Source organism: Nicotiana sylvestris, chromosome 8, assembly GCF_000393655.2.
Source record: "Nicotiana sylvestris chromosome 8, ASM39365v2, whole genome shotgun sequence".
NCBI classification, from domain to species: Eukaryota; Viridiplantae; Streptophyta; class Magnoliopsida; order Solanales; family Solanaceae; genus Nicotiana; species Nicotiana sylvestris.
This window is the reverse complement of record NC_091064.1, coordinates 37,864,396-37,891,257: the sequence shown is the minus strand read 5'-3', so window position 1 is coordinate 37,891,257 and position 26,862 is coordinate 37,864,396. Positions and strand designations below refer to the sequence as shown.

Sequence of the window (26,862 nt, the reverse complement as noted above, 5' to 3'; positions counted from 1 at the left end):
TTCCGCATTGTTAGGCTTACCTAGTCATAGAGACTAGGTTCCATCACGATGGTTCACAGAGGGCGAACCGGGGTCGTGACAGGTTGTTTCTGAGCTAATATTTTGATTGTCTCCCCATTGGCACTCTCTTTTATTCTCGTAATGTTCATACGGTACCTATAACTACCCCGACTCCTATATGAATATATCTCAAGTGTTACAATGACATTAGGGTTCACTATGTTTATCTTGCACGATCTGTTGATTTGTCTGTGTCTTCTGGTCTAGCCATAACTAGGCTCTTGTTAAATCAGCTACTAACTATTTGTTAGTCCATTCTCATATCAATATTCTGCGTAATGTTTCTTGGGTTATTTTCTTTGTCTTAACTTACCTCTCGCACTGGTTCCTTATTTATCAATAACATCCTAGGTAAGAACCCTTACTTCCTTTCCTTAACATCGTGCTTGCATAATGTTCTCGAATCGTAGCATATCAGTAGGATTTAGATAAGTGCAATCTCATCCCTTTCTCATTTTGATTGCATTTTTCCTTTATCATTCCATAATTACTAGAACCACTTAATTCTGAATTAGTGCCACGTCACTCCATATTCCCCCCTTTAGGAGAGTACTAAGATTTAGTGCTATGATTAATCTATGTATAGATGTTTTACCTCTTTATCTTTGGCACCTTTTCACATCATCGATGATCCTTACTCGCCTTGTAAAATCCTTATTTACCAAGGATAGAAAATTTCCTTACTTGTACGGGTGAAACATAGTGTAACTGGCACATGGAGTCCCTTAGGCTTAACTTTGCTCACATTGCTTGCTTTAGGGAGTGTCTTCCTGAATGACCATTCTCTGAATTTCTCATGAATCTTCTTCTGTTGTCCATTGTATTATCGCCGGAACGTAATATGAAATTCTCATGATGATAACTATTATCCAATCACTCAGTCCTTAATCACCTTTAGTTTATCTTGTTCACCAGCCCATATTGATTTCTATTATTCTGGGTCTAACTTTTTCTTCTAGTAATCACGTTAGAGTCACAAAAATATTTCTCGAAATGAGGGTATGAGTGTATGGCCTTTACTCTTTTGTGGCCTCAAGGCCTGTCACCTCTCGTGTTTTTCTTCTTGAGTATGGACTCTTTAATATTGTCATATTTTTGATCTACCACTGTCATCAATGTACCACATTTTATTCATACTGTTTCATTAACTCTCTTCTTATTTTCCCGCTAACATTTATGCCTATAACTTTATTCCAAAAACTCGAACAAGACATTCTTTCGCTTATAGCCCCTCTTGCTCCATCCATTGGCTCTGCGAATTGCCTAACATTCTCTTTCTACCGGGGATGGGAGCCACACTAAGGTAATATTTATCCCTTCTAGGCTTCCAGTGCTCATCTTTGTAATACTCATATCTAGCTGTACTATTTTAGGGTGCACAATTGAGGTGTCTCATAAGGAGATCCATTATCACGTTTGCACTATCCTTCAGAAATGTCAACTAACTCTACCAATCCGTCCACTATTTTGGATTACTCTATCCCCAGCTGGATCCTGATAACTCGTCCTTCTCTTAAACTATGTATGTTAGCTTTCATAGGACATAACTGAGATCGGTGTGGCTGATTGTACATACATCTGTCACTGTTGAAGGTAACTCAAAATGCTTATATCTCTCTTCCTAAATGGTAAATAATGATAATCTTTATTAACTGGGTATCTCGTACCCTTCTTCATCTTGCTTCTTTTACTTCTTGAAACTTGTATTTATCTTTTAATTCTCTCATTGACTTTCACCATAAAGTGGATAGGTATTCTTGCCTCAAGACTCCTTATCACGAGGCTTACACCTTTCAGTACGCACATGATCTGCTGAAGACCTCAGTAAGCATGATGCCAAATCGAGTTCCTCTGACTCGACTCTTCCATAGCCATGTCTTTTACCAACCGTCTTTTTGGATGTAGGCATTGTCGTATTATGAAAAAGATAGAGTTTAGGAATTACAACTGAGTTCTACCACACGATCTAGAGTAAGAAGAAAGAGTGATAGTACTAAATGCCCTGTAGCCTCCTACTTATAAGTGTGGTGCACGACACACCCATAAAAAAGACTCTACTAGACACGGCTTGTATATTCCCTAGGACAGAACTACTCTGATACCACTTTTGTCAGGACCCAAACCGATGGGCCGCAACGGGCACCCGGTACCTTACTCAACCGAGTACCAACATAATATATCTTTTATGTCATGCTATCATAGATAACTGAGCCGTAAGGCTGCCTTGAGATAAGTAGAATACAACATGTGAAACCAGCTAATACATAAGACATACGGGCCTATAAGACCAAAATAACCACTCGTATACTGAACATAGGCCGACAAAGCCATACAATCTTTTACATATATGACATTTGTCTACAAGCCTCTAAGAATACATAATTTTCATAAAGTTCAGGACATAGTCCCGCCATACCCAACAATACACGTCTAAACCATACTGACCAAACAAGCAACTCTGAAGCAAATGGAGCGCACCAACATCTTCCGCTGAGCTGATAGCCTACTTGGAGGGCTCTCGACCTGTCTATCGTGACCTGCAGGCATGAAACGCAGCTTCCTCATACAAAAGGGACATCAGTACGAATATTGTACCAAGTATATAAGGCACATAAATAAGTACATAACAGACATGGAAGAAATATGGAGTAAATGACTCAACCTGTAAGTTTGGAAAACTTTGTAAATCATGAAATACTTATTGTGTCATGCATATGCGTATGAATGTCATGTTGGTCATATGTACATGTTTCATAACATCATCAGCCTCTGAGGGCATCCCATCATATCATCTTGGACACTGTGGGCAAATCATCAACGTATACCAGTTGATCAGGTGGTGGTACATATATAATGCCGTAAACTTTTCCCATATCCCATATACATATATACGCGTATATAACGCCATCTGGTCATGGGTCAATGTACATGAATGCAATGCATGAGAAGTACATCAATAAAATCTTTTGGAGTGTCATAAGACCTTTTTACCTTTGAATAATACCATGAAGTAAACTTTATCAACTTACATATTTTCTGAGACCCATGAAAAGATGATAGAATAATATGACACATGGGGAATCAAGAACATAAGCATCTCTAATATTTCTATGAATAGAGTCATGTATGGAAATTGTGCATTTGCACGTTTTGTTTGTGTCGTATGGATCATAACAAAAGAAAGAAAGGATAGCCTTAACATACCTGAAGTAGGAAAAAAATCGTATGATATTGTTGGGAAAGGTTGTACCGTGCTCTCTTAGAATCACAAAATCCCGTTACGATTACACAATGTAACTTTGTATAAAAATTGGCCCAAACTCTGTCACTTTGCTAAAAGTTAATTCATATTTCTTGTGTATTATAAGTGTTAGATCCTTGGAATCTCATGTAAATTCAAAAATGGAAATATGATTCTTATGTCTTTAAGGCGTATAATGTTTCTGTCTCTTGGAATCTTATGTAAATTCAAATATGGAGATATGATTCTTATGTCTTTAAGACATATAATGTTTCTCTTTTTCCAAAGTGATATATGACTCACTTTGTAAGACTTTTCCAGTTCCTACAATTTAGTCTTGCCACCTATTTAAATTACTTGAGAATCATACAAGGGATGGAGGGGGGGTTGCCATGTAAGTGGTCACAAGACTTATCCAAAGTCATTCACTTAATTCCTTAATCACTTCATTAATCCTTCACTAGTCCAATAATTAACCAATTATCCACATAATTAAGAATTATCTCAAATACATAAAATGATACTCACCTTTAATACACTTTATACATCTTACTATCATGGCCATGAGATACCTTGTATGATACTAGTCCATAAATAACGGGTATTTTAGCTTGGGCCATATTAGATCCCAAATGCCAAATTTCGACGGAATTCATTTCCTTCGATTTGCTTACCCTCTCATTTTCACAAATTTACTCATCACTTGTTTGAAATAGCGTAATCCTTATAATCTCCAAAAAAAAATTTTCCTTGGACTGATATCAATTACTTTACGACAAATTTAACCTACAATACTACAGGGTGCAACATCGTTGTAATTTAATAATGCGAAGCGTAACATCATCGTATTGTAATACTGCAGGGCATAACATCATCGTAATATAATACTGCAAGGTGTAACATCATCGTAATATAATACTGCAGGGAGTGATATCATCGTAATATAATACTGCAGGGCATAATATCGACGTAATACTGCAGGGCGTAACAATTAGAACCATTCTCGAGAGTCATCAACTCTACTCAAATCTCAATAGCACCGCCCAAACGGACCGCACGACCCGTGCCCCATTTGCACACCAACACCCTAAGAAGTAATTCATACCTCTAAGAAACCAAGCAAATTTTTACTCCTTGAACTCTACATCCTTCACGAATAACTACTCAATCTTTCCATGATTTCCATATACTCATAGAGTGTAATACGATCCGTATCCAAAATTTCCTTACTCGATTCATCCTCGATCCCAATCTCTGTAAGCCATAACTAGTTCACCAGTATACCTCAAACTGAAACCAATACAACACATAACCGTGCAATCAACTTATCAATATCAGACTTCCTCATTTGGCTTTAAAGCCATAGATCAAAATACACAATATCTAACAATGCCCATACTCTATTACTGCCCTAATACCATAGTGAGATTCAACTAAATCCTCCATAAGCTCATGCATCACAAACCATCTAATATCTCAAATCATCTGCAAATCTCGCATTCATCCTTGTAACAGTCAAGCCAACTCTCATAAGTGATCCAAACTCAAATTGCAATACATATAATTTACTGGTAAAAGAGGACTCGCTACAAAATAACATAGGGATCACACAACCTTCATGACACCCCGCAGGAGATAACCCACCTGCTTCGCCTCAAACCAACATCTCTTATACCCTTCCACAATCATAACCATTACACAATCACTTAATCTTCCTGAGCCTGAGCTCATATCACGACATGAAAATCTACTTCACTCCTCAACTAAATAACATGAAAGGTCCTTCAACACCCATAACTCGAGACTATACGTCAAATCAGGATGGAAATCAAGTACCAAATAGTTCTTTCTACACCTCAAGCAAATCCTTCGCGTCACATTCAACTTATATGAACACATCTCGCAGTCACACACTACTACAAAAAAGGCATATGGCGGCAATTATTTAGCGACAATAAATCAATTGCCAGTAATTAATTCCATAAAGACCAATATTAGCGGCAATTGAATAATTGCCAAGATTAACCATTTTTTTTCTCGGCAATTAAAAAAAATGGCCACTAAAAGCTTATGCCTTGTATAGAGCGGGACTTTTTTTGCCCTCCCTCAAAATTATTTTTCATTTCCCTCCTTAACATTCATAAGTAGTATTCATTCTTTCATGCCCTTTTCATAGTATTCAAAATCCAATGAAACCCTAACGCCCAAAATTCTAGTTCCTACTCAATTATTACCCGCTTATTCATCATCAATTTCATCATCTTCCTAAAAATACTATTCGACAGAGATCCTTTATTTTTCCTATTAAATAATAAAGAAACATCAGAATATTTGATGCTTTGTTCTTGCTACATCTACATGTCAACAGTTTCGGTTACTGATGCAAAGTAGTTGCTTGCTATATCAGTGGGATTCGAAGCGCGAAAACGCCCTTTTTCTGTAATTGAGGAAGCCAAGTGCAGGTTATGCTCCCTTATAATATTTTTTTATTTTATGTATCTTAATAAATTGCAATTGTCAACACTTTTCGGCATCAGGTACTTTGTGAAATGTTATTGATTTTGTGGAAAATTTATTTTTATTTGATTTTATAGTCATGTTCTTTTGGTTGTTGCATTTTTTGTTAGGAGAATGAAATTTAATCTCGAAATACAATAGATCTAAAAAGAAAAAAAAATCTTGACAAACAGTACCTAAAGGAAGTATTAAGATAGAAAGCTTCAGTATGTTAGTAGAAACAAAGAACTATAGCTATGTAGTTACTATGAATCGTTCTAAATTTTCTTATTGTTGCTAAGTTAGATAAAATAAAGGAGGATAAACTAATATTTCTAGTAACCTACTCCATATAAATTCATGAGTTTTTGAGTAGGAACAACTTGATTTTCAGGTTTCTGGAAAGAAACTTTTGCAGGTTACTTGATGAAGTTTCATTCCAGGTAATGATTAATTTTCACGCATCTGAGAGGAATAGATTGGAGGGACCTACTTTCGAAATCGGTCTGGAATCCCTATGTGCAATGGTTTGTAAAATTTTGAAATTTAAAGGGTTTATTGTGAAGTAGAAATATCTTGAAATCATGTTGGTGCTATACAACTATGCTAAGATATAGACATTATGGCAGATTAACGACATTCTTCATATTATTTGATGTTTATAAGACAAAATAAATATGAGACATGACAACTAGTATTGAGTTCTTATGCAATATTTACTCTAGCCATGTGACTTAGACTACAGATTTCAATTTGCTCTTTTGATGAACTATTTGTTTAAATTACTCTTTTCGAACAAGGGGATATAGTGTAGTTTCATATGAATGCTTCATGTTGGGGGATAAAGAAGATGAAAGTTAAAAAAAGCGTCATACTTTTACTTATTGTTGAGGTGATGTGATGTGGCAAAGATTTAAGTAAAATTTTCTAATTTGAATGTATTACCTAAAGTAGTTTTTATGAGGCAACCTGTTGTCCATTAAATGTCCTAGGAAGTTGATTGCCTTTTTTAACACTTTGACGCATTAACTTAAAAAATAATGGCAAAGTAAGTTAGACTTCCACTTCTGACAACCTTAGACAACAAATTTATTTTGTGTTAAATGTGATTTTGGTACATTTTGATGTGAAAATCACTTCTTGAATACGCCATTTGTGATTCTATTTTTAGGTTAAGTTCACATTCTTCAAAGGGGTACTTTGTTCTAATTGTCATATACTTTTTTCTTCAAGGGGTACTTCCAATTGGCATGTACTTTTTTCTAATTGTCTAATGTAGCTCTCAATAGAGTGAGGATTGAAGATGGTGAGAATTTTGTTCTAATCAGATATATGTCGTCCTGTTTCCATTCTTGCATAGGTAGATGTGGAAACTATTACAAGATACTAGGGAAGCTATTTGATGTTCAGTGCAAAAGTTGAATACTAATCTTGTTGTACTAGGTTATCATGTGAACTTGGAAATTTAAAAAGTTTGTTTTCCATCCATGGTGCTGCACTGCAGTTATTAGATAGGTTTCTGCTACTGAGCATGAATTAGTTGATCTTTCAATAGGATACTTCTAGTGTTAGTTGATACTTAAGATCTTTCAATAGGATCCATGGTGCTGCACTGCAGTTAGGATACTTCTTCTTCTCCTCTTTATTAGTGTTATACCAATATCATTAAAATGTTTGATGGAGAAAAACTGGCTCATAATATCTAGCTTGATTATTGTCATAGACAAATCATTTTCATTTTTCCTTCTTTACTTTTCTGAAGTTTAGATGCAGTGCTAGTCGTAAAGAAACCTGAATGAAAATTAGCTCCTAATATGAGAATTTCTATTCTCAAACTATCATTTTCCCTCGATGTTCCACTTCTAAAGAAAAGAATATATATTCTTTCTATTTCATAATAGCACTACTTTGAAATGACTTCTATGAGTTCTTGCAACTTATAAAGCGCTTTCTCATGGAGAACGTAATATGAGAACCTGATTTGGCAATATGGTCAATGAATAATATGATGAAGAACTGCAGTATTATAATATCATTCCGTTTTATATTTATTTTCTGCTAGTAGCAACTGCAATTTTTATTTCTGTTGAGTTTGGTGGAGATTTTTCTTAAGTCTCTTATTGAAGGTAGGTTTCTATATTATAATATGCTAAAGATATTTACTTGGTCCAATTGTTTCCTAATCTGTTGATATTTATAATAGGTCCCTGATGATCCATGTCAAGAAAATATAATTGATCCCTTATGCAAATAGTGACGATGAACGAGCAACACAAGGACTACTACTGTCATTTCAAAGTAAAGATTTCTTTTCTTTTTTGTATTTGAATATATGTTGCTAATCTCCGCTCTACAGCTTCCTATCCGTCCATGGTATAATAAAAGAAATATTTGGTTCTTAACTCGTTATTTTCAGTCCTCTCCTCTCGTTTGTGTAACTATTTAATTGTTCTAGAAAAAATAGTAGAACTTGTTTGTATTGGTGAGCGTCTAATATGGCAATCTCCTCTCTCTTTTCTTAATATTCTATTATCCGGAATCTATCTTATTGATAATTAGATAGGAATAACTAATTTCATGAGATTGTTAGCTTGGTCCAGATACAGTTAGGATTTTTGCCATTTCACATAGTTGCAGTAGAGTGGCAGTCCGAGCATGTGATTTTATTAGTTTAGATATCTAGTCTTGTGAAAATTAACTTAAAAGTATTGTTGCTCTATTTCTAGTTTTGGTTCTTAGATAGTGCAGTTGTTAGTTTATTTCTACATAGATATATTTTTTGAAATATTGAAAGATTGTTGAGATCCTGAAAAATCAACCTTCTGCTCTTAACAACGACAACGACAACGACCCAGTATAATCCCACAAGTGGGGTCTGGGGAGGGTAATATGTACGCAGACCTTATCCCTACCCCGAAGGGTAGAGAGGCTGTTTCCAGGAGACCCTCGGCTCAAAAAAGCAATAGGAGATGATATATTAGTACCATAAAAATGCGTAATAAAAATAACAACAATATATAAGAGATACGAAATATGAAATACACGATACGAAATACGAAATACGAAATAGATGGCTTGTATAGTACAACTAGAAGCCTACAGGAGATTCTATTTTTTCCCCAATCGTGATGTCTTAAAAGCCTACAGGTGAAACAGACAAGTTAATGATCAACCTAATGCTTTGACACCTACCAAAATCTTCGGTGCATACTTTGTTGCTTAATTTCATAAGTGCTCGAGGCTATTTGATGATCATTGGTTTTAAATTACTTGTGCAATATCACACCATTCATGGCTTACTACCACACCAAAAGAAATACTAATTTCATGCTTTGATTTATTTCCTGTAAAGGTACTGATATATGCAAGGCATATATCTTTGGAGACTAGTTGCGAGATATTATATGGTCTTGGGAAGGCAAACAACTATTACTCGAACGTTTAGCCAGAGATTAAGTGGATCTTCAGACATTTTTCGTGTGGAAGGCTTCATCATGATCAAGAGTTAGAGAAAATTTAATATGTATTTGTTGTATTGTATTATAGCTATTTGATAATATCAGTTATTAGACCAAATGGTACTAGCTATTAGATTCAAACAGTTTACTTTTTTGGTTATGTAGTTGGCACTATGAAATTATGAATTAATAGTTATTTTGCTTAGGATTTAATATAGTGCATTAAGCTCTTTTGAATGAATCTTATTATATTATTATTATTATTATACTTGAATTTAAATATATATAACATGCAATAAAAAATCATGAAAAAATAAACCCTTTTGACAATAAGATGGATCTTTATAGAAAATAACAGAAGTAGTATATGGATAAAGACCAATTGGCAGATAGTTTCAGTGACTGTTGCATTCGCCGCTAAAAGGGTTCTTTTGTACGGTCTCTATCGGCAATTGAATGATGTTTACCGGTAATAACTAAAGCCATAAAATGTGTGAATTTGGATATTCTGGAGAGTTTTACTGGCCATATTAATTACCGGTAAATTATTGCCACTAAAGTTCATGGACTTTAGCGACAATAAAGGGGATCTTTACCAGCATTTGCTCTTTAGCGACGCTGGATTCGCCGGCTAATGATTAATTGCCGGTAAATTTATTTGCGGCAATTGTTATTACCGCTAAAGAACATATTAATTGCCGCTAAAAGATTTTTTTGTTGTAGTGGTACATCTTACTCATCACGTAGCCATCCAGCCACAAATTTCATTAATAGGGACACTACCGGACATATAAATCCAAAAGCATGTGCTCACACAATCAATACCTCAATGCTCAAGATACAGTCAAAACCCGGCCTCAAGTCCTCCAGACTGTTCCATCATCAACACACAGAAATCACATCTCGCACTCCATCCAGGGAATCACAAGCCGTCGATGCACAGTTGATACCGAGCACTCAAGTGTGCATACGAATGCGTGGAAGGAATTCAAAGGTTCACGCTTCAAGCTGAATCAATATTACACGATAATGAAAGAAAGATAGGAAGTATATCCTAAATGCCCTATAACCTCTCGTAGATAGGTATGGACGTCGTCATACCGATCCGCAAGACTCTATTAGACACTTGCTCATGACTTGTAGAACCTATGAACCTAGAGCTCTGATACCAATCTGTCACGACCCAAAATCCACAAGTCGTGATGGCACCTAACCCAACCCGCTAGGTAAGCCAATTTACAATTAACCATTTCCATTTAACTTAATAAAACAACTAAACAAAGGAATTATCTAAATCTTATACATTTCCCAAGGACTGGTAGTAAAAATCATGAGCTTCTAAGACTAGAGGTTTCAAAACTAATAGGAAATAAATACATCTTCTGTTTGAAAAGTACATAAAAGGAGTTATATAATCTAAGGCTACCATGAACAAGAGGTAGCTATAATCTGGAAGCAAGTACATCTTCCAATCCAGCTTTCGTTGAACACAGCAATATCGACATCCAAAATTTGCATGCAATGTGCAGGAAGTGTAGTATGAGTACAACTGACCCCATGTACTCAATAAGTAACAAACCTAAACTTAGGTTTGAAAGCAGTGACGAGTTGGAACATAGGTCCGGTCCAACATCAATAACCAATAGCAGTTCATAATAGTGTAAAGAAAATAAATAAAGAAATAGCTCAGAGATAAAGTGCTCAGCCTTTTCATAGTCTTTCCAAAAATAGTTTTGCTTTTCAAGTATACCAATAAAAGCCCAAATCCTTTACCCAAATTGCAAAAAATATGAGTAAGTTTGAAAACTGTAACTTTTCTCCAAAAATCATTTCTACAGTAAATATGATGTTCCATTTTCTTTCCAGATAGCATATCTGAAATACCTCTCTTTAACCACATATCAATGTGTGTAAAAAGTCATAAATGACGTGATACCGTACAACATGAGGAAAATACATCTCTATGCTTGTATATCATGTGCATGTCAAATGCGATGCGACTCAGCAATAAAACCATATGCATATTCTTAGAGTATCAATTCACTCAGTCTTCCCAATCACTCAGTCCTCACAATCACTTAGTCCTCACAGCCACTCAGTCCTCACAGTCACTCAATCCTCCCAATCACTCGGCACTCGCACTCAGTAGGTACCTGCACTCACTGGTGGTGTATACAGACTCCGGAGGGGCTCCTTCAGCCCAAGCTCTATAACAAGCCAATCATGGCATAAATCAACAAAACATATTGCGGCATGTAGCCCGATCCCATAAATATCCTCACAATCACGCCCTCGATTTCACTTAGTCATTAATCTCTCCAGTCTCTCCGGCTCTCAATGTCATAAAACTAGCCCGACAACAATGATATAATGTATCAAAAAATAACGATTGAGACTAAGATATGATTTGAATGCATGAATATGACTGAGTATGAAATATTAATGAAATTAGTTAGGTGACAACAAGAAACGACCACTATGGGTCCTGCCAATATCAGCATAAAGCCTAAACATGATATCTAGCACGATTGATAACTCAATTAATTAATCACATGATGAAAACACATATATCATCAAAGAAGGGCCACCATACATTGCCATGAAGGCAACAAAGCCACCATTCACAGGGTGCACGCCCACATGCCCATCACCTAGCATGTGCGTCACCTCATCATCAATAACATTGCATGTAATTTGGGTTTCATTCCCTCAGCACTAATTTTAGAAGAGTTACTTATCTTAAACAAGCCAATTCTAATGCCAAGCAAGCCAAGCGATGCTCCAAGGATGTCACTCACGCGCGTAGCGACCTCCAAACGGCTGAAAACTAGCCAAAAGCAACTCAAATACATCAAATAAAGCCTAAGGAAGCAATTACAAATTATAAAGATCGAATTCTACATCAAATCCCAAAATCCAACCAAAAATCACACCCGGGCCCATGCCTCAAAACTCGACAAAATTCACAAAATCCGACAATCCATTCAATTACTAGTCCAACTGTACTAGTTTCACTCAAATCCGACACCAAATCGGTGTTCAAAACTCAAAAATTCATATCATGAAACTTTAGTCCAAAACCCCCAATTTTCTGTTTCAATTCATCAATCAATTGCTAAAAATGAAGATGGATTCATGAAATATAATCAAAACTGAGCAGAGAACACTTACCCCAACCCTTGTGATGAAATTTTCTTCAAAAAATGCCTCAATCCGAGTCCCATATCTTAAAATATTAAGAAAGAACGAAACCCTCTATTTTTTATAACTTTGCCCAGCACTTTCGCATCTGCGGATAAGTGGCCACATCTGCGACCTTCACTTTTATGGAAAGGGCTCACATTTGCGAGACATGCCGCTTCTGCGATGGTCATGATCGCATTTGCGGGCGCGATTCTACGCAAATACCTCCGTACCTATGGACCTTCACTCCCCAATGAAAACTCAAATCTGCAACACTTGGCTCGCATCGCGGCCATCGCACCTACGCAAACCAGCCGCATGTGTGGTCATACCAGAACTAGAAATCTTGAGTAATGCAACATGAAATGAAAATGATCCGAACCTCATCTAAAACTCACCCGAGCCACTCAGGACCCCGACCAAATATACCAACAAGTCCCGTATAATAACACGGACCTATTCGAGGCCTCAAAACACACATAACAACAATGAAACGGTGAATCACACCTCAATTCGAAATCATTGAACTTTGAAGCTTCAACTTCCACAACCGATGCCAAAACCTATCAAATCACCCCCAATTGACCTTAAATTTTGCACACAAGTCACATTTGACATTACATACCTATTTCAACTTCCGAAATCAGAATCCGACCCCGATATCAAAAAGTGCACTCCCGGTCAAACTTTCAAAAATTCCAACTTTCGCCATTTCAAGCCAAATTCCAATACGGACCTCCAAATCACAATCCGAACACGCTCCTAACTCCAAAATCACCCAACAGAGCTAATGAAACCATCAAAAATTTAATCTAGGGTCAAATACTAAGAAGTCAAACTTGGTTAACTCTTTCAAATTTGAAGCTTCTAGCTGAGAATCGTTCTTCTAAATCAATTCCGAATAACCTGAAAAACCAAAACCGACGATTCACATAAGTCATAATACATCACACGGAGCTACTCATGTGCTCAAACAACCGAGCAAAGTGCATATGCTCAAATGACCGATCGGTTCGTTACAGTACCGATCCACGAGACACTAATAAATCAACTTGTGACTCATGACTCCTATGAACCTAGAGCTCTGATACCTACTTGTCATAACCCAATTTCTCCCTCCGTGGAATATAGTGATGACACCTAGTCTCAATGACTAGGTAAGCCTAATATTGCGGAAATGAAATGTAAACACAAAGAGAACAGCTAATAGATATAATTAATAAGCGGAAACGGTGCCACTCGGTAACACAAGGGGATAAAAGGGGACTCTGAGGTTTGCGGACATGCAGTTGTACCTTGAAGTCTCCTAAGGCAGCAACCACACAGCTAAACTTGAGGCTGATAGCTAGTACCTAGATCTGCACATGGAAAACATGTGCAGGAAAGGGCATGAGTACACCACAACGATATCCAGTAAGTGCCAAGCCTAACCTCGGTCGAGTAGTCATGAGATCAGGTCAGGGCTCTATATCTCAGTATGTGCCAAGGACTACTCACTGTAAACTTACCTGAAGCAGTAGGTTTCCACAAAGGTTTACCCAGTAATCAAAATTGCCTTCAAACTTAACCTTTTGTATAATATGTTCAGCTATATCTTCAGGAAAAGTCTGTCAATCATCTCCTCATTCCAGTTCCTCATTGATACGAAACTCAGGTGGAACCAAGTGGTATAGTACCCCTAAGCCTGTCCAATTTTCATGCCTTACATTTGTTGTACCACTTTTCATTTCCCACAGTATCACATGCTCTACATCTTCCCTTGCATTCAGCATCTGCTTCCACACATGAGACCTGCCCTAAACTGCACGTATGATTCTCTTTCTTGCAGTACTTGTTCCACATGAAGTTAGACCATAGTGATTTGGTTGTTCTGAATCTCCACCAAATCTTAGCAAACAAAGATCTAGAAACATCATGAAGAGATCCAAACCCTAATCTACCCTCATCCTTAGGTAGACATAATTTTTGCCAAGATGCCCAATGCCTGCTCCTGCCTTCCTGCTTTGTACTCCAAAAGAATATTGCAAACATCTTGTGCAAATGCTCAATAACATTATTTGGGGGATCAAGCATTGATAAAATATGAACTGGCATACTTTTCAACACTCTAGTGATGAGTGTTGCTGTATCTCCAAACAATAGCAACTTCCCTTTCCAAGAGTGCATTTTAGCTTTCACCTTCTTTATGAGATCATTTATAATGACTTGACCGGTCATTTTGAGTATTTAAGCTTTGTTCAGTGGCATAAGGTCTTGAGAAGCTTTGTATTATGTGTTATGACTTGCGTGCATGGTCGAGTTTAGTTTCCGGATGATTCGAAGTCAAATTGGAAGAAGGATTCTAGTTTTGGAAGCTTAAGCGGTGAGAGTTGATCGGGATTTTGACTTTGTGTGAAAGTGGGTTTTGGATGATCTTAACAACTTTGTATGGCGATTTGGGACTTAGGCGTGTTCCCAGATTTGAATTTGGATGTCCCTAGAGTAATTTGAAGCATTTCGGTGAAAGTTGGAAAAATTCAAGTTTTGGAAGGTTGAGAGGTTTGGCCAAGAGTTAAATTTGGTGATATCAGGGTCAGATTCTAATTCCAAAAGTTGGATTAGGTTAGTGATGTTGTATATGACTTGTGTGCAAAATTTAGGCTCAATCGGACGTGATTTTATAGGTTTCAACATCAGTTTTAGAAGTTTGAAGTTTCAAGTTCATTAAGCTTGAATTAATGTGCGATTCGTGTTTTTGTTGTTGTTTGATGTGATTTGAGGGATCGACCAAGTTCGTATTGTATTTTAGGACTTGATTGTATCTTTGGTTGAGGTCCCGGGGGCCTCGGGTGTGTTTCGGGTTGAGGTTTGAGAGAGTCTAGGCATTTCAACACTCTAATGTTGTTCTGGAACGTTCTAGTGCGGACCGCACAATTTCATGTGCTGAGGCACATTTTTGAGTGCTGTAGCAGATGAAAAAGTGTTGCAACTAACGAAAAAGTGCTGACCGTTGAGGAAAAGTTTGGACCGCATAATTTTGTCTGCGGCCGCACTTTTGGTGATTCCGCAGGTTCGCTGGTCCGACTTCGGAAGCTTATATCTTTTGATCTATAAGGAATTTGGAGATGATTCAAAAACTAAAGTTGTAGACCTTCGCGTCTAGATTCAAACATGAGGTTTCAAACATGAGGTAGCCCTTAAAAGTTGTAGTAAACTTTGTAAAACTTATGACTTGTACTACCGATTTTGGGAACTTAAAATTTTTAAAGAGGTTTCTATTTCAAGTTGTTAGATGTTATTTAAATGTTGTTGTTGTTTAATTTAATGTTAGGCTTACCTAGTTCCTAAGACTAGGTGCCATCACGATACCCAACGGAGGAAAATTTGGGTCGTGACATCATCATAGTAATCTTTCTTTCTTCTAGTGTAGAATATAAAGCACCCTAAGTAGGTAAAAGGAAACTCCCCTCTAGCAAAACCTATGACATCTCATGTTGCTTGAAATAATGCATTGGAAACATTAGCTTGCATATAGACTAACTCTTAGCTTTGTTGATCAACTGTCCAGAAATCCTCTCATAAATCCCTAATAATGGCATCACCTTCTTCAAAGATTCTGGTTGAGTTGAGGCAAAGTGATAGTGTCATCAGCATATGCCAAATGATTCAAAGGTTCAGACCACTTAGACATACCAAATCCTACAATGGCTTTTTCCTCAAACAGCTTGTTCAAGGATCTAGATAGCACTTCTGCTGATAATATGAACAATGCAGGAGACAGTGGATCACCTTTCTTCACCCCTCTTGTAGACTTGAAGAATCCTGAAGCTTGACCATTCACCAACACTGAATATCAATTATTTTATATCAAGTTCCATACCATGTTGATGAAATGTTCTGTAAATCTCATCTTCCTTAAAACATGCAGCAAATACTTCCAAGAGACCCTATCATAGGACTTAGCCATGTCTAGCTTAATCACCACATTAGCTGGCTTAACTCTAAGTCTTATATCTGTGACTATCTTCTATATGAGAAAGATGTTATTAAATATACTCCTACCCTTCACAAATCCAGATTGATTAGGAGATATCAAGGCAGACAAGAACTTCTCCAGCCTATCATGTAGCACCATGTATTCACCTTATTGATGAAGTTGCTCAAATTTATTAGTTTAAGGTCAGAAAATGTTTGCACCATAGGTTTCTGAGACAACAACACCAAATTAGTTGTGTAATGGACTTAGGCAGTGTAGCACCTCCATAAAAATGTAGTACAATGCTGTGTATATCAAAGCTAATAATCTCCCACCATTTTTGATAAAATTTTCTAGTAAATCCATCTGGACTACAAACATTATCTCCACTCAGCTCAAAAATTGCACCCTTGACCTCTTCTAGTATTGGATATATACATAACTCCATATTTTGCTCTATAGTCACCATGGAAGGTGCATTGTCAAGCAAAGAGTAGTCTGTAGGATCACCTTCTTTGGTAAACTAATTTTGATAGAAGTCCACAACAGCACCAACCAATTGAACTTGATCCTCAATTCAGTTCCCATCTCCATTTTGAATCCTCTTTAGTTTCAGCTTCTTCCTTTTGCCATCCAAATGATTGTAAAAGAAGTAGTATTTCTATCACCTTCAGCAAACCAAGTCATTCCAGCTTTTTGCTTCCAATATTGCCCCTCAATACTCAAATACTTCTTTAATTATGCCTGGGCCTGTTGAAGAACTATTCTATTAGCTATTGTTGGTTCTTCCTCAAACAACATCTCCTTCACCTTTACAATGTCCTCCAAGATTGCCAACTGCTAGAAGATGTTACCAAAAGTGACTTTACTCCATTTGGATAATGCAGCCTTCATATTCTTCAACTTATGCTTGAACATAAGAAAAGGATCACCAATGAAGTCTGCTTGCCAATTCTGCCTCACCACCTCTTTAAAAGTCTCATGTTTGGTCCAAAAATTGAGAAACCTAAATGGTTTCACATAGTTTGCAGCTTGTTCTCCACAACTCATGAACAAATGCGCATGATCAAATTCAGTTCTTATCAAATGCTCAATCTCAATAGTAGGAAAAAGATTATGGAATGGAAGATTTACCAATATCCTATCCAGTCTCTTAAAGATACATTCAGCATTAGGTCTTCCATTCCACCAAGTGAATGGACCCCCTTTGTAGCCTAGATTAAACAATCCAATTGAATTGACACAAAAGGCAAAGTCTTCATTTTCAGGAGGGTTCACTGGAATACCACCAATCTTCACTGGAATACCACCAATCTTCATTTTCAGGAGGGTTCACTGGAATACCACCAATCTTTTCATCTTCATGAAGTATCACATTAAAGTCACCACCTACCATCCAAGGCATCTCCATATCACTTAAAAGATAGTATAAATTATCCTACAATTCCAACCTCTCAAGGACTGAGCATTTTGCATACATAAAAGTCATCATAATATATTGGTTAATATCATGATGAAACACCTTAATAGTTACCAGTTGTGCAGCGTACATGATCAATTCCTATTCCACATTAACATAAAAAATTAGCCATATCTTCCCATTAATATTTGACGAAGTAGCTTTCATATTCATCCTTCTTCTGTACCTTTGTATGTGCCTTTGATTCTGAAATGGTTCCATCAATACAATGACAAAGAAACTATGCTCTCTTTGCATATTAATCACCCTAGAAAAGGCATGCTATGTATTTAAGACCTTATATTCCAAATTAGTAATTTGATCATCATCTAGTTTGTGGCAGTGACCTTCTGGGCATTAATCTTGTAGGTTGTGGTGCTTCCTTATTTTGTGCCTACTTCTTGCTTTTCTTACCTACCTTGGCACTGGCTCTAGGAGATAGGTTAGCCTCCCTTGCCATTTGTTTGAAATTTCCAGCTGTGAACTTATCATCTCTTGCATAGTCAAATTGTTGTTGTTCCATTAAGACTTTATCAATCGCCACAGGAGCCACATTGTGTGTCACTAGGTCATGTAAGGTCTGAATAGGAGTCTTCAAAAGCACATTGATCTGAAGCTGCATAGTCTACTCAGTTGCTGATTCACAAGCCAATGGAATTGTTCCATGATTCTTGTTGCCTTTGGTACTATAGCTTGATCATTCTGCCCTTTAGACATCACATTTTCCTCCTTTATCACACTAGCATTATGCTCCATAGCTCCCAAAATGTAATGACCCAGCTGGTTATTTTGAGAGTTAGAGCCCTGATCGCCTATTAAATGCTTCCCCCATATCTTTTTTTGCTAATGTGACTTGCCGGGAGTTTTTATTTTGGTTTTTGAAAGTTTTTGGGACACTTAGTCCCTAAACGGAGGCTTAAATTTTAGAATTTGGACCGTAGTCGAAACTGTGTGAAGATGACTCTGGAATGGAGTCCCGTCGATTTCATTAGCTCCATTGGGTATTTTGGGCTTAGGGGTGTGTCCGGATTGTGTTTTGGAAGTTCGTAGCTTATTTAGGATTGAAATGGCAAAAGTTGAATTTTTGGAGTTTTGGACTAGTATTGGAATTTTTGATATCGGGGTCGGAATACGATTTCGCAAGTTGGAGTATGTCCGTAATGTTAAATATGACTTATTTGCAAAATTTGGGGTCAATCGAACTGTGACGACCCAAAGGGGTCATCATATGTTTCTAATTAAAATCTGTCTTCGAGGCCCTGAAAACCTTATTTAGAGTCGCCTCGATTTGTGTGCGTAGTCCGGGCACATAGCTGGAAAGCTTAAACGTGAAATCTTGTGAAAATTTCTAAGTTTTTAAATCGAAATGAATAAGTTTGACTCCGGTCAATATTTTGGATAAACGGACCCGGACCCGTGATTTGACGGTCCTGGAGGGTCCGTAGAAAAATATGGGACGTGGGCGTATGCCTGGAATCGAATTCCGAGGTCCCAAGCCCGAGTTATGAATTTTTAAGTAAAATTATTTTCTGAAAATGTTTAAAGAAAAAAAAATTGAAATGAAATTTGATCAGAACGTGTTGGTATCGGGCCCGTATTTTGGTTTCGGCGCCCGGTACAGGTCTTATATATCACTTGAGTCATTCCTGTGAAACTTGGTTGAAAACGGATGTCGTTTGACGCGATCCAGACCCTAATTGGGAAATTGATGTTTGAAAGGAATTTTGGAGAAATTTCATTGATCTTAAGGCTCAATTCGATGTTCATGATGTTACATTGGTGATGTGATCACATGAATATGTTCGTAGGGTGTTTTTGAGGTAGTGTGCATGCTTGGTTTAGAGTTTCGAGGGCTCAGGTGAGTTTCTAGTAGGTTCTGGGATGCCTTAGGCTTTAAAAGATCAGATGTTGTAGGTTCAGGAATTTTGACAGGTCTCTGAACCCTTTTGCATGGCCCACAAGGAAACGCGTGCGGTCGCGGAGGGGCCAGTGCGGCCGCGGTCACCTTTGCGTGGTCCGCGGTGGGTGCTGCGCGACCGCGGTTCGCGCGGGGCATAGATCTGCAGGCTTTCAGGAAGCCTGTGCGACTGTGGTCCTTCTTGCGCGGTCCGCGGTGGAAACTACAGAGGGGTATAAATACACGTGAATTTCAGTTATTTTACACTTTTCAAAACCCCAAAACATAAGAGGCGATTTTCCAAACAACTTTTCTTCTCCGAAACGATTGGTAAGTGATTTCTAACTCATTTTCTTCACTTCTTAACATCTTTTAACATGATTTCAACTTCAAATCAAAGATTTTCATGGGGAAATTGGGTGATTTGGGTAGAATCTAGATTTTTTCTAAAATTGGGGATTTGGACCTCAATTTGAGGTCCGATTTCAAAACAAACCATATATTTGAATTTGTGGGGGAATGGGTAATCGGGTTTTGGTCCGAACCTTGGGTTTCGACCACGTGGCCCGGGGGTGATTTTTGACTTTTGGGTAAAACTTTGGAAAACTCATTTTCATGCATTGGGGTTGACTTATTTAGCATTTATTGATGTAATTAAGCAACTTGTGACTAGATTCGAGCGGATTGGTGGTGGAATCAAGAGGTAAAGCTATAATTGAGACTTGAGTGGTGTTCAAGGCATCGAGGTAAGTGTTTGGTTTAACCCTAGCTTGAGGGATTAGGAGTTGAGTCATATTTGCTACTTGCTTCTTGTTGAGTACGACATATAGGCATGGTGACGAGTATCTATACGTTGGTGTCAAGCATGACCGTGGGTCTTAACTTGAAAGTTGTTGTGTGTTTGAATGACACCTTGTATACTTTAATTAATGATCCTCTATGATTAAGTATTTCCATTAATTGAACTGAGTACTAGCAAAGTGAGATTGGTTATAGTTGATTCTCCCTTGCCGGGATGACTATTTCGATATCTTTGTTCCCTTGCCGGGAAGTTATTATAATACTTATGTTCCCTTGCCGGGATTTCTTGTGATTGTGTGATGAACTGAAATGGGAGCGGGTGGTACGCCTACCACAAGATATTATGAAATGGGAGCGGGTGGTATGCCTACCACAAGATATTATGAAATGGGAGTGGGTGGTACGCCTACCACAAGATATTATGAAATGGGAGCGGGTGGTACGCCTACCACAAGATATTATGAAATGGGAGTGGGCGGTACGCCTACCACAAGATATTATGAAATGGGAGTGGATGGTACGCCTACCACAAGATATTATGAAATGGGAGCGGGCGGTACGCCTACCACAAGATATTATGAAATGGGAGCAGGTGGTACGCCTACCACAAGATATAATTAAATGGGAGCGGGTGGTACGCCTACCACGAGATAGAATGAAATAGGAGCGGGTGGTACGCCTACCACGAGCTATGAGAAATGGGATCGGGTTGCACGCCTGCAACAAGAGGAAACTGAAAGTGAAAGTTGCCTTTATTTTCTTCATTTGTGATAAAAGCTATAGTGCTAGCTTCCTTATTATTCCCTGTTATTCTCTTTTAACTGCTATCCCTGAAGCATGTTTTCCCTTCCCCAGCTTTAACTGCTTATTACTTGTTTACTTTTCCGCCATATATTATATAACTGTACAGGTTTATCTAGAGTCTGGTCCTAGCCTAGTCACTACCTCGCCGGGGTTAAGCTAGACACTTACCAGCACATGGGGTCGGTTGTGCTGATGCTACACTCTGTGCTCTTTTGCACAGATACAGGTCTTGGACAGCAGCAGTAGCACGGAAGCCAGCCTTCAGTCCAGTGAGACACCGAGGTAGCCTTGTAGGCGTCCGCAGGCCCGACGTCTTCTCTATCTTTTATTTCAGTCTGTTATCTCATGTATTCGAGACAAACATTTTATATTTCCTTTCAAACGGTTGTATTTAGTACTCTTAGAAGTTCGTGAGTAATGTGACACCAGTTCTTGGGTAGAGGCATATGTTGATTCTCGCATTATTGTTGAGTTTCTTTAAACTTAAGTCTTCCGCTTATTTATTTAATTTCGTTGCTTTCATGCTATCGCTGATAATTGTTAAAAGAAGTAATTGTTAATGAAGTAAGCAGTTAAGGATTGGCTTGCCTAGATCTCATTAGTAGGCGCCATCACGACTCCCGAGGGTGGAAAAATTTGGGTCGTGACACGAACGTGGTTTGGTTGGTTTCGGTATCAGTTGTCGAATTTGGAAGTTTCAAACTTCTTTAAGTTTGAATTGGAGGGTGATTCATGATTTTAGCATTGTTTGATGTGATTTATAGACTCGACTAAGTTCGTATGGTGTTTTAGGACTTGTTGGTAGGTTTTGTTGAGGTCCTGGGTGCCTCGGGTGTGTTTCGAATGCTCAACGGATAATTTTGGACTTTGGAAAGATAGCATATTTTTCTGGTGTTTTTGTTGTAGAAGTTTGTTCTTCGCGTTCGCCAAGAGGATATCGCATTCACGTATGAGTGGCCAGTGGAATCATCGCGAATGCGAGGAGTAGGACGCATTTGCGTAGAGGAAACATGGAACAGCTGGGACCCCAAGGATTTTTTCTACGCGTTCGCATATGGGAGAACACGTTCACGAAAGGTCTGACAGGTGAAGCTACGCATTCGCGAGAGGACTCTTGCATTCGCGAAAGAGGATTTTCGATCATTGGCTTTTTGTTCTACGCGAACGCGAGGAGATGGCCGCGTTCGCGAAGAAGAATTACCTAGGCAGTACTTAAACATTTAAAAAATGAGGGTTAGCCATTTTTATCAAAACTTGAGTTTGGAAGCTCGGATTTGGATGAGATTTTGAGGGATTTTCAGAGATATTAAGTGGGTAATGATTATTAACTTAATTTTGGTTATATCCTACTAATCTATCATTAATTGTATTATTTAATTTCAGAATTGGGGTGAAAATTTGGAGAAAAAATGAAAAGAAGTTTTTCAACTAAGATTTCGAGTTTTGATTGGGATTTTGACATCGGATTTGGACAATTTTGGTACGAGTGAACTCGTGAGTGAATGGGTGTTCATAATTTGTGATCTTTACCCAATTCTGAGATGTGCACCCGAGGAGGCGTTTTGTGCAATTTTCCAATTTCTTACCTTAGCTTTGATTTCATTAGTTAGATTAGCTTCTTGTAGCTATATTTATGTTATGTAATTGATTTGGCTAGATTTGGTCCATCCACAGCCGGATATTCATGGAAAGAGCATTGTGACAGATTGATTTGAGATTGGTTCGAGGTAAGTGGCTTGCCTAACCTTGTGTGAGGGAACTCTCCTTAGGATTTGGTACTGTTTGATACGTGAGCGCCGTGTACGTGAGGTGACGAGTACGTACACGGGCTATTTGTTGTAAAACTCCATTTTTCACTAAGTCATAACCTGTTTCTCCTTATTTGAACTACACTAGTATATGTAACTATCCTGTTTAGATTAGAATAGTATGCCTACGTGATTTAACTTCCTTTGAACTCTGTGCACCATGTTTAGTGAAATTTCCTACTTTCTTTGGCTTGAACTTAGCCTAAACTGTAGGGCTTCTTGCTGTAACTGTTGTTTCAGATGGTCGACCTGCATATTTACTTTGGGACTATGGAACGGTATTCCTGGAGATCCCCCTGTACTGCATATTTACTTTGGGACTAGGGAACGGTATTCCGGGAGATTCCCCTGCACATTTACCTTTGGGACTGCGAAATGGTATCTCTGGAGATCCCCTGTTGTTATCTTTGTGTTCTGAACTATTGTTCTTCTATGCTTATGTTCTTGTTAAATTTCTGTATTTATTCTTACTGTGATATTTCTTTCTGTTAAATTTTATTATATATATAACAGTAGGGCCCTGACCTGATCTCATCACTACTCGACCGAGGTTAGGCTTGTCACTTACTAGGTACCATTATGGTCTACTCATGCCCTTTCCTGCACATATTTTTCGTGTGCAAATCCAGGTTCATCTTACCAGCTTCATCACTAGTTGCAGTCGCTGCTGCTTATTGGAGATTTCAAGGTACATCTGCCCGCGTCCGCAAATCCTCGGAGCCCCCCTCTATCCCCCTATGTTCATTTTTCCTTCTTTCTGTAGAAATGATGTATAAAATACTTAAGACCTCTTAGTAGCTTGTGATTTGAGGGTTTTCGGGTTTTGAGAATTGTTTTGTACTTTTCTATGGTGATAATTGTATATCCGAGTGGAATTAAGTTGCTTATTAGATAATTGTTACGGTTAGTAGATAATTTTCATGTTTTTGTTTTATTTTCGCAAAGTGTTAGGCTTACCTCGTCGTAGAGACTAGGTGCTATCACGACGGTTCACGGAGGGAGAATTGGGTCATGACACAAAACCTCTTGCATCACCTTACGAACCCTAACTTGATGCGTTGGTACGACGATTTTTTTTCTTAAAAAAATATATTTTTTCCTAAAAATAATAATTTTCTGTTGTTTAATTGCCAATCAATATTTTTTAAAGAAAATTATACCCACGCTATTATATCAAATTTTAACTTCATATAATTGTTCAACCAACACTTAAACATATTATTATTAATTAATTACAAAACATTATCCAATATGCTTATATTATTGTTATCAATCTTGAGCATATATGTTTAATAAAATATATTTTTCGCTTCCTACCTAACACCTTTCTAACAACTAAGTCATTTTTTTAAAAAGTATTTTTCAAAAATGTTTCGGTCATATTAAATACACACAATATCTTATTAGCTACTATATATCAAGGGTTGTGATTGAACGGATGATACCCCTGTACGACTTTGATTTAACCAAAAATTTCGAGTTCAAATCTTGGGAATGAAAATAATCCTAATAAAGACCCATTTCCTCTTCATTGGATCATAAGCAATACAAATTTGAATTAGTCAAATTTCAATGCGAGAATACTAAAAATGTATTTATCTTAAAATCCACTACAACCCCAAAGCTCAAAGTGTGTGAGTCAAGCCTCAGGTCCACGCATCCACCATCCCCATAATTCTCTTCCTTATTACTTTTCTATTTTACCCTTATGTAGTATCTCAATACACCTGTCATAGTCCATTTTCTTATTAATTTTTCAAAATTCAAGAGCATATTCAAAAATGAAATTTAACCCACTTTTATTCTTCACCAATACATAAATTTGTTAAATTCATTGAAATGTGAAAACATAGGGTCTACAAGATTTTCTTGATCTAAAAAGTTATGAGATTCTGCTGGATACATATAACCTCTTATCAAAGTCTGACCACTCTTAGGCAAATAGTAAAAATTATCTATTATTGTTTTTGCCTATGTTGAGATTTGAATCTTGATAAAAATTGACTAAAATGGTCCATTATGTTTGAAGATGAGTTTAAAATAGTCTTTTAAATATATATATATATATATATGCTTAAGCGTTTTCATCAGTTAAGTTTGTCAAAAGTGAGTAATTTTTGTCTCTACTAATATTTATAAAATCTTGATTATTAAATTTAACGAGAACTATAAAAAGAAATTAACATAGAAAGTAAGAGCTCGAATAAAAGTGTCAAACATAATTTATAATTAACGGATTGTCCATCATTTTATATTGAGAAGCTAACTGCCAGAAAAAAAATACAATATGTTTCCTATTATAAATTAACATCAGCATACGTCTTTTCTATCTTTGGATGCTTTTCTTATTCTTCTTCTTCAATAAACCCTGAAATATTATACAGGACAGAAGGTCAGATAAAGATAAAATATGAAAAACAATGAATAGAAGTCTAAATAAAAGAAAGGTAGTAAACATGAAGAGGATAGACCTCTACTGATAATATATAAAGTGAAGATTGAGTGAGTTTTTTTAAGAGATTTTTCAATTTTCACTTCTCAAACATATAGGAGTATTTACACGACTTTCAGTTAAAAAGCACTTTTAGGTTGACCACATTTTTTATTAGTTTATCCTTAATATCTTTTGCAATCTCCAAAATGCCATTCTAATAAAAAACAAAAAATATCTCTATTTTGTTTCCATCGTTAGTCTTTCATAGTTTTATGAGCAATTCTAACATTTGAATACTTTTTTGCAAACAGATTAACTATTTACTATCAATTTCACCACTTTATATATATATATATATATATATATATATATATATATATTCAAACATGTAATTATTTATTTATAAAATAAACTTTAAAACTTAAAGTGACTTTAAACACTTGATACTTATTAGTTATTTTTAATCACCTAAGCTAGACCTGCTCTACATTCGCTTTTATGTGTCCCTACACCTCATTTATTAGTCAGATGTACACCAAAAACACAACCATGAAATTTATGCAACAAAAGTCCAATGATCGTACTCATGCTAAAGGGGTGAGAAGTGAAATGCTTACTTTGAGCAATCAACATTGGGTTCAATTGGTATAGTACTCTTGAAATGGCAAATCTGAGGAAGTTGTTTAGCTTTTTGGAAGTCCACAGGGAAAGTTTGCATGGCAGCTTTAAAGCATTGACAAATAGTTTGACGATCTGGTTGTGAGTCATCAGCCACTTTAGCCAAATCTTGCAATCCAAAGCAACAATTTGGGCTAGGTGCTGCAACTTTACCTAGCAAATACCCTTCACAAGAGCTCACTTTTGATATAACATCACTACACTGAATATCTGCATTTGTTTGGCCTAAAATTAGAGACAAAGCAAACAAAGCTATAAGGATTTTTGCCATTTTTCTTAATGGGTGGAAATAAATTATTTTAAAAAAAAAGTTTGATGGTTTTCTATGAAAATAGAAGAAGAAAAGCTTTAAAGAGAGATGTTGTATAAATAACTAAGATTAAAGACTATTTATAGTGGTTTTGAAGAGTTGACTATTTAATTATTACTACTTAATGTGAAAGCCATCTCTTCCCTTTGTTTGTTACACTGGAGAGGATGTAATAAATAAAGTGATCTTCAGTAATTGTATATATTAGATTCTTTATTTATATTGGGGGTAAGACGAATTTGATTATTTAATTATTTCTAGTTTTAGACTTTAAAATG

General features: G+C 36.9%; 1 protein-coding gene and 1 long non-coding RNA gene across 2 annotated transcripts; one reads left to right on the top strand and one right to left on the bottom strand.

Annotated features, from left to right (window-relative positions):
- Positions 1-5,434: 5,434 nt before the first annotated feature.
- Positions 5,435-9,496, top strand: LOC104248414 (uncharacterized). Its single transcript, XR_716445.2, has 3 exons — positions 5,435-5,763; positions 8,001-8,095; positions 9,150-9,496. It is a non-coding gene; the product is annotated as an uncharacterized lncRNA (long non-coding RNA).
- A 16,713-nt stretch (positions 9,497-26,209) lies between these two features.
- LOC104248433 (non-specific lipid-transfer protein A-like) lies at positions 26,210-26,545 on the bottom strand. Its single transcript, XM_009804687.1, has one exon. It carries the CDS (start codon positions 26,543-26,545, stop codon positions 26,210-26,212), a length of 336 nt encoding a protein of 111 aa, XP_009802989.1.
- Between the last annotated feature and the right edge of the window lie 317 nt (positions 26,546-26,862).

Coding starts and splice junctions, on each gene's coding strand:
- LOC104248433 (XM_009804687.1), bottom strand. CDS start 26,545: ATGGCAAAAATCCTTATAGCTTTGTTTGCTTTGTCTCTAATTTTAGGC.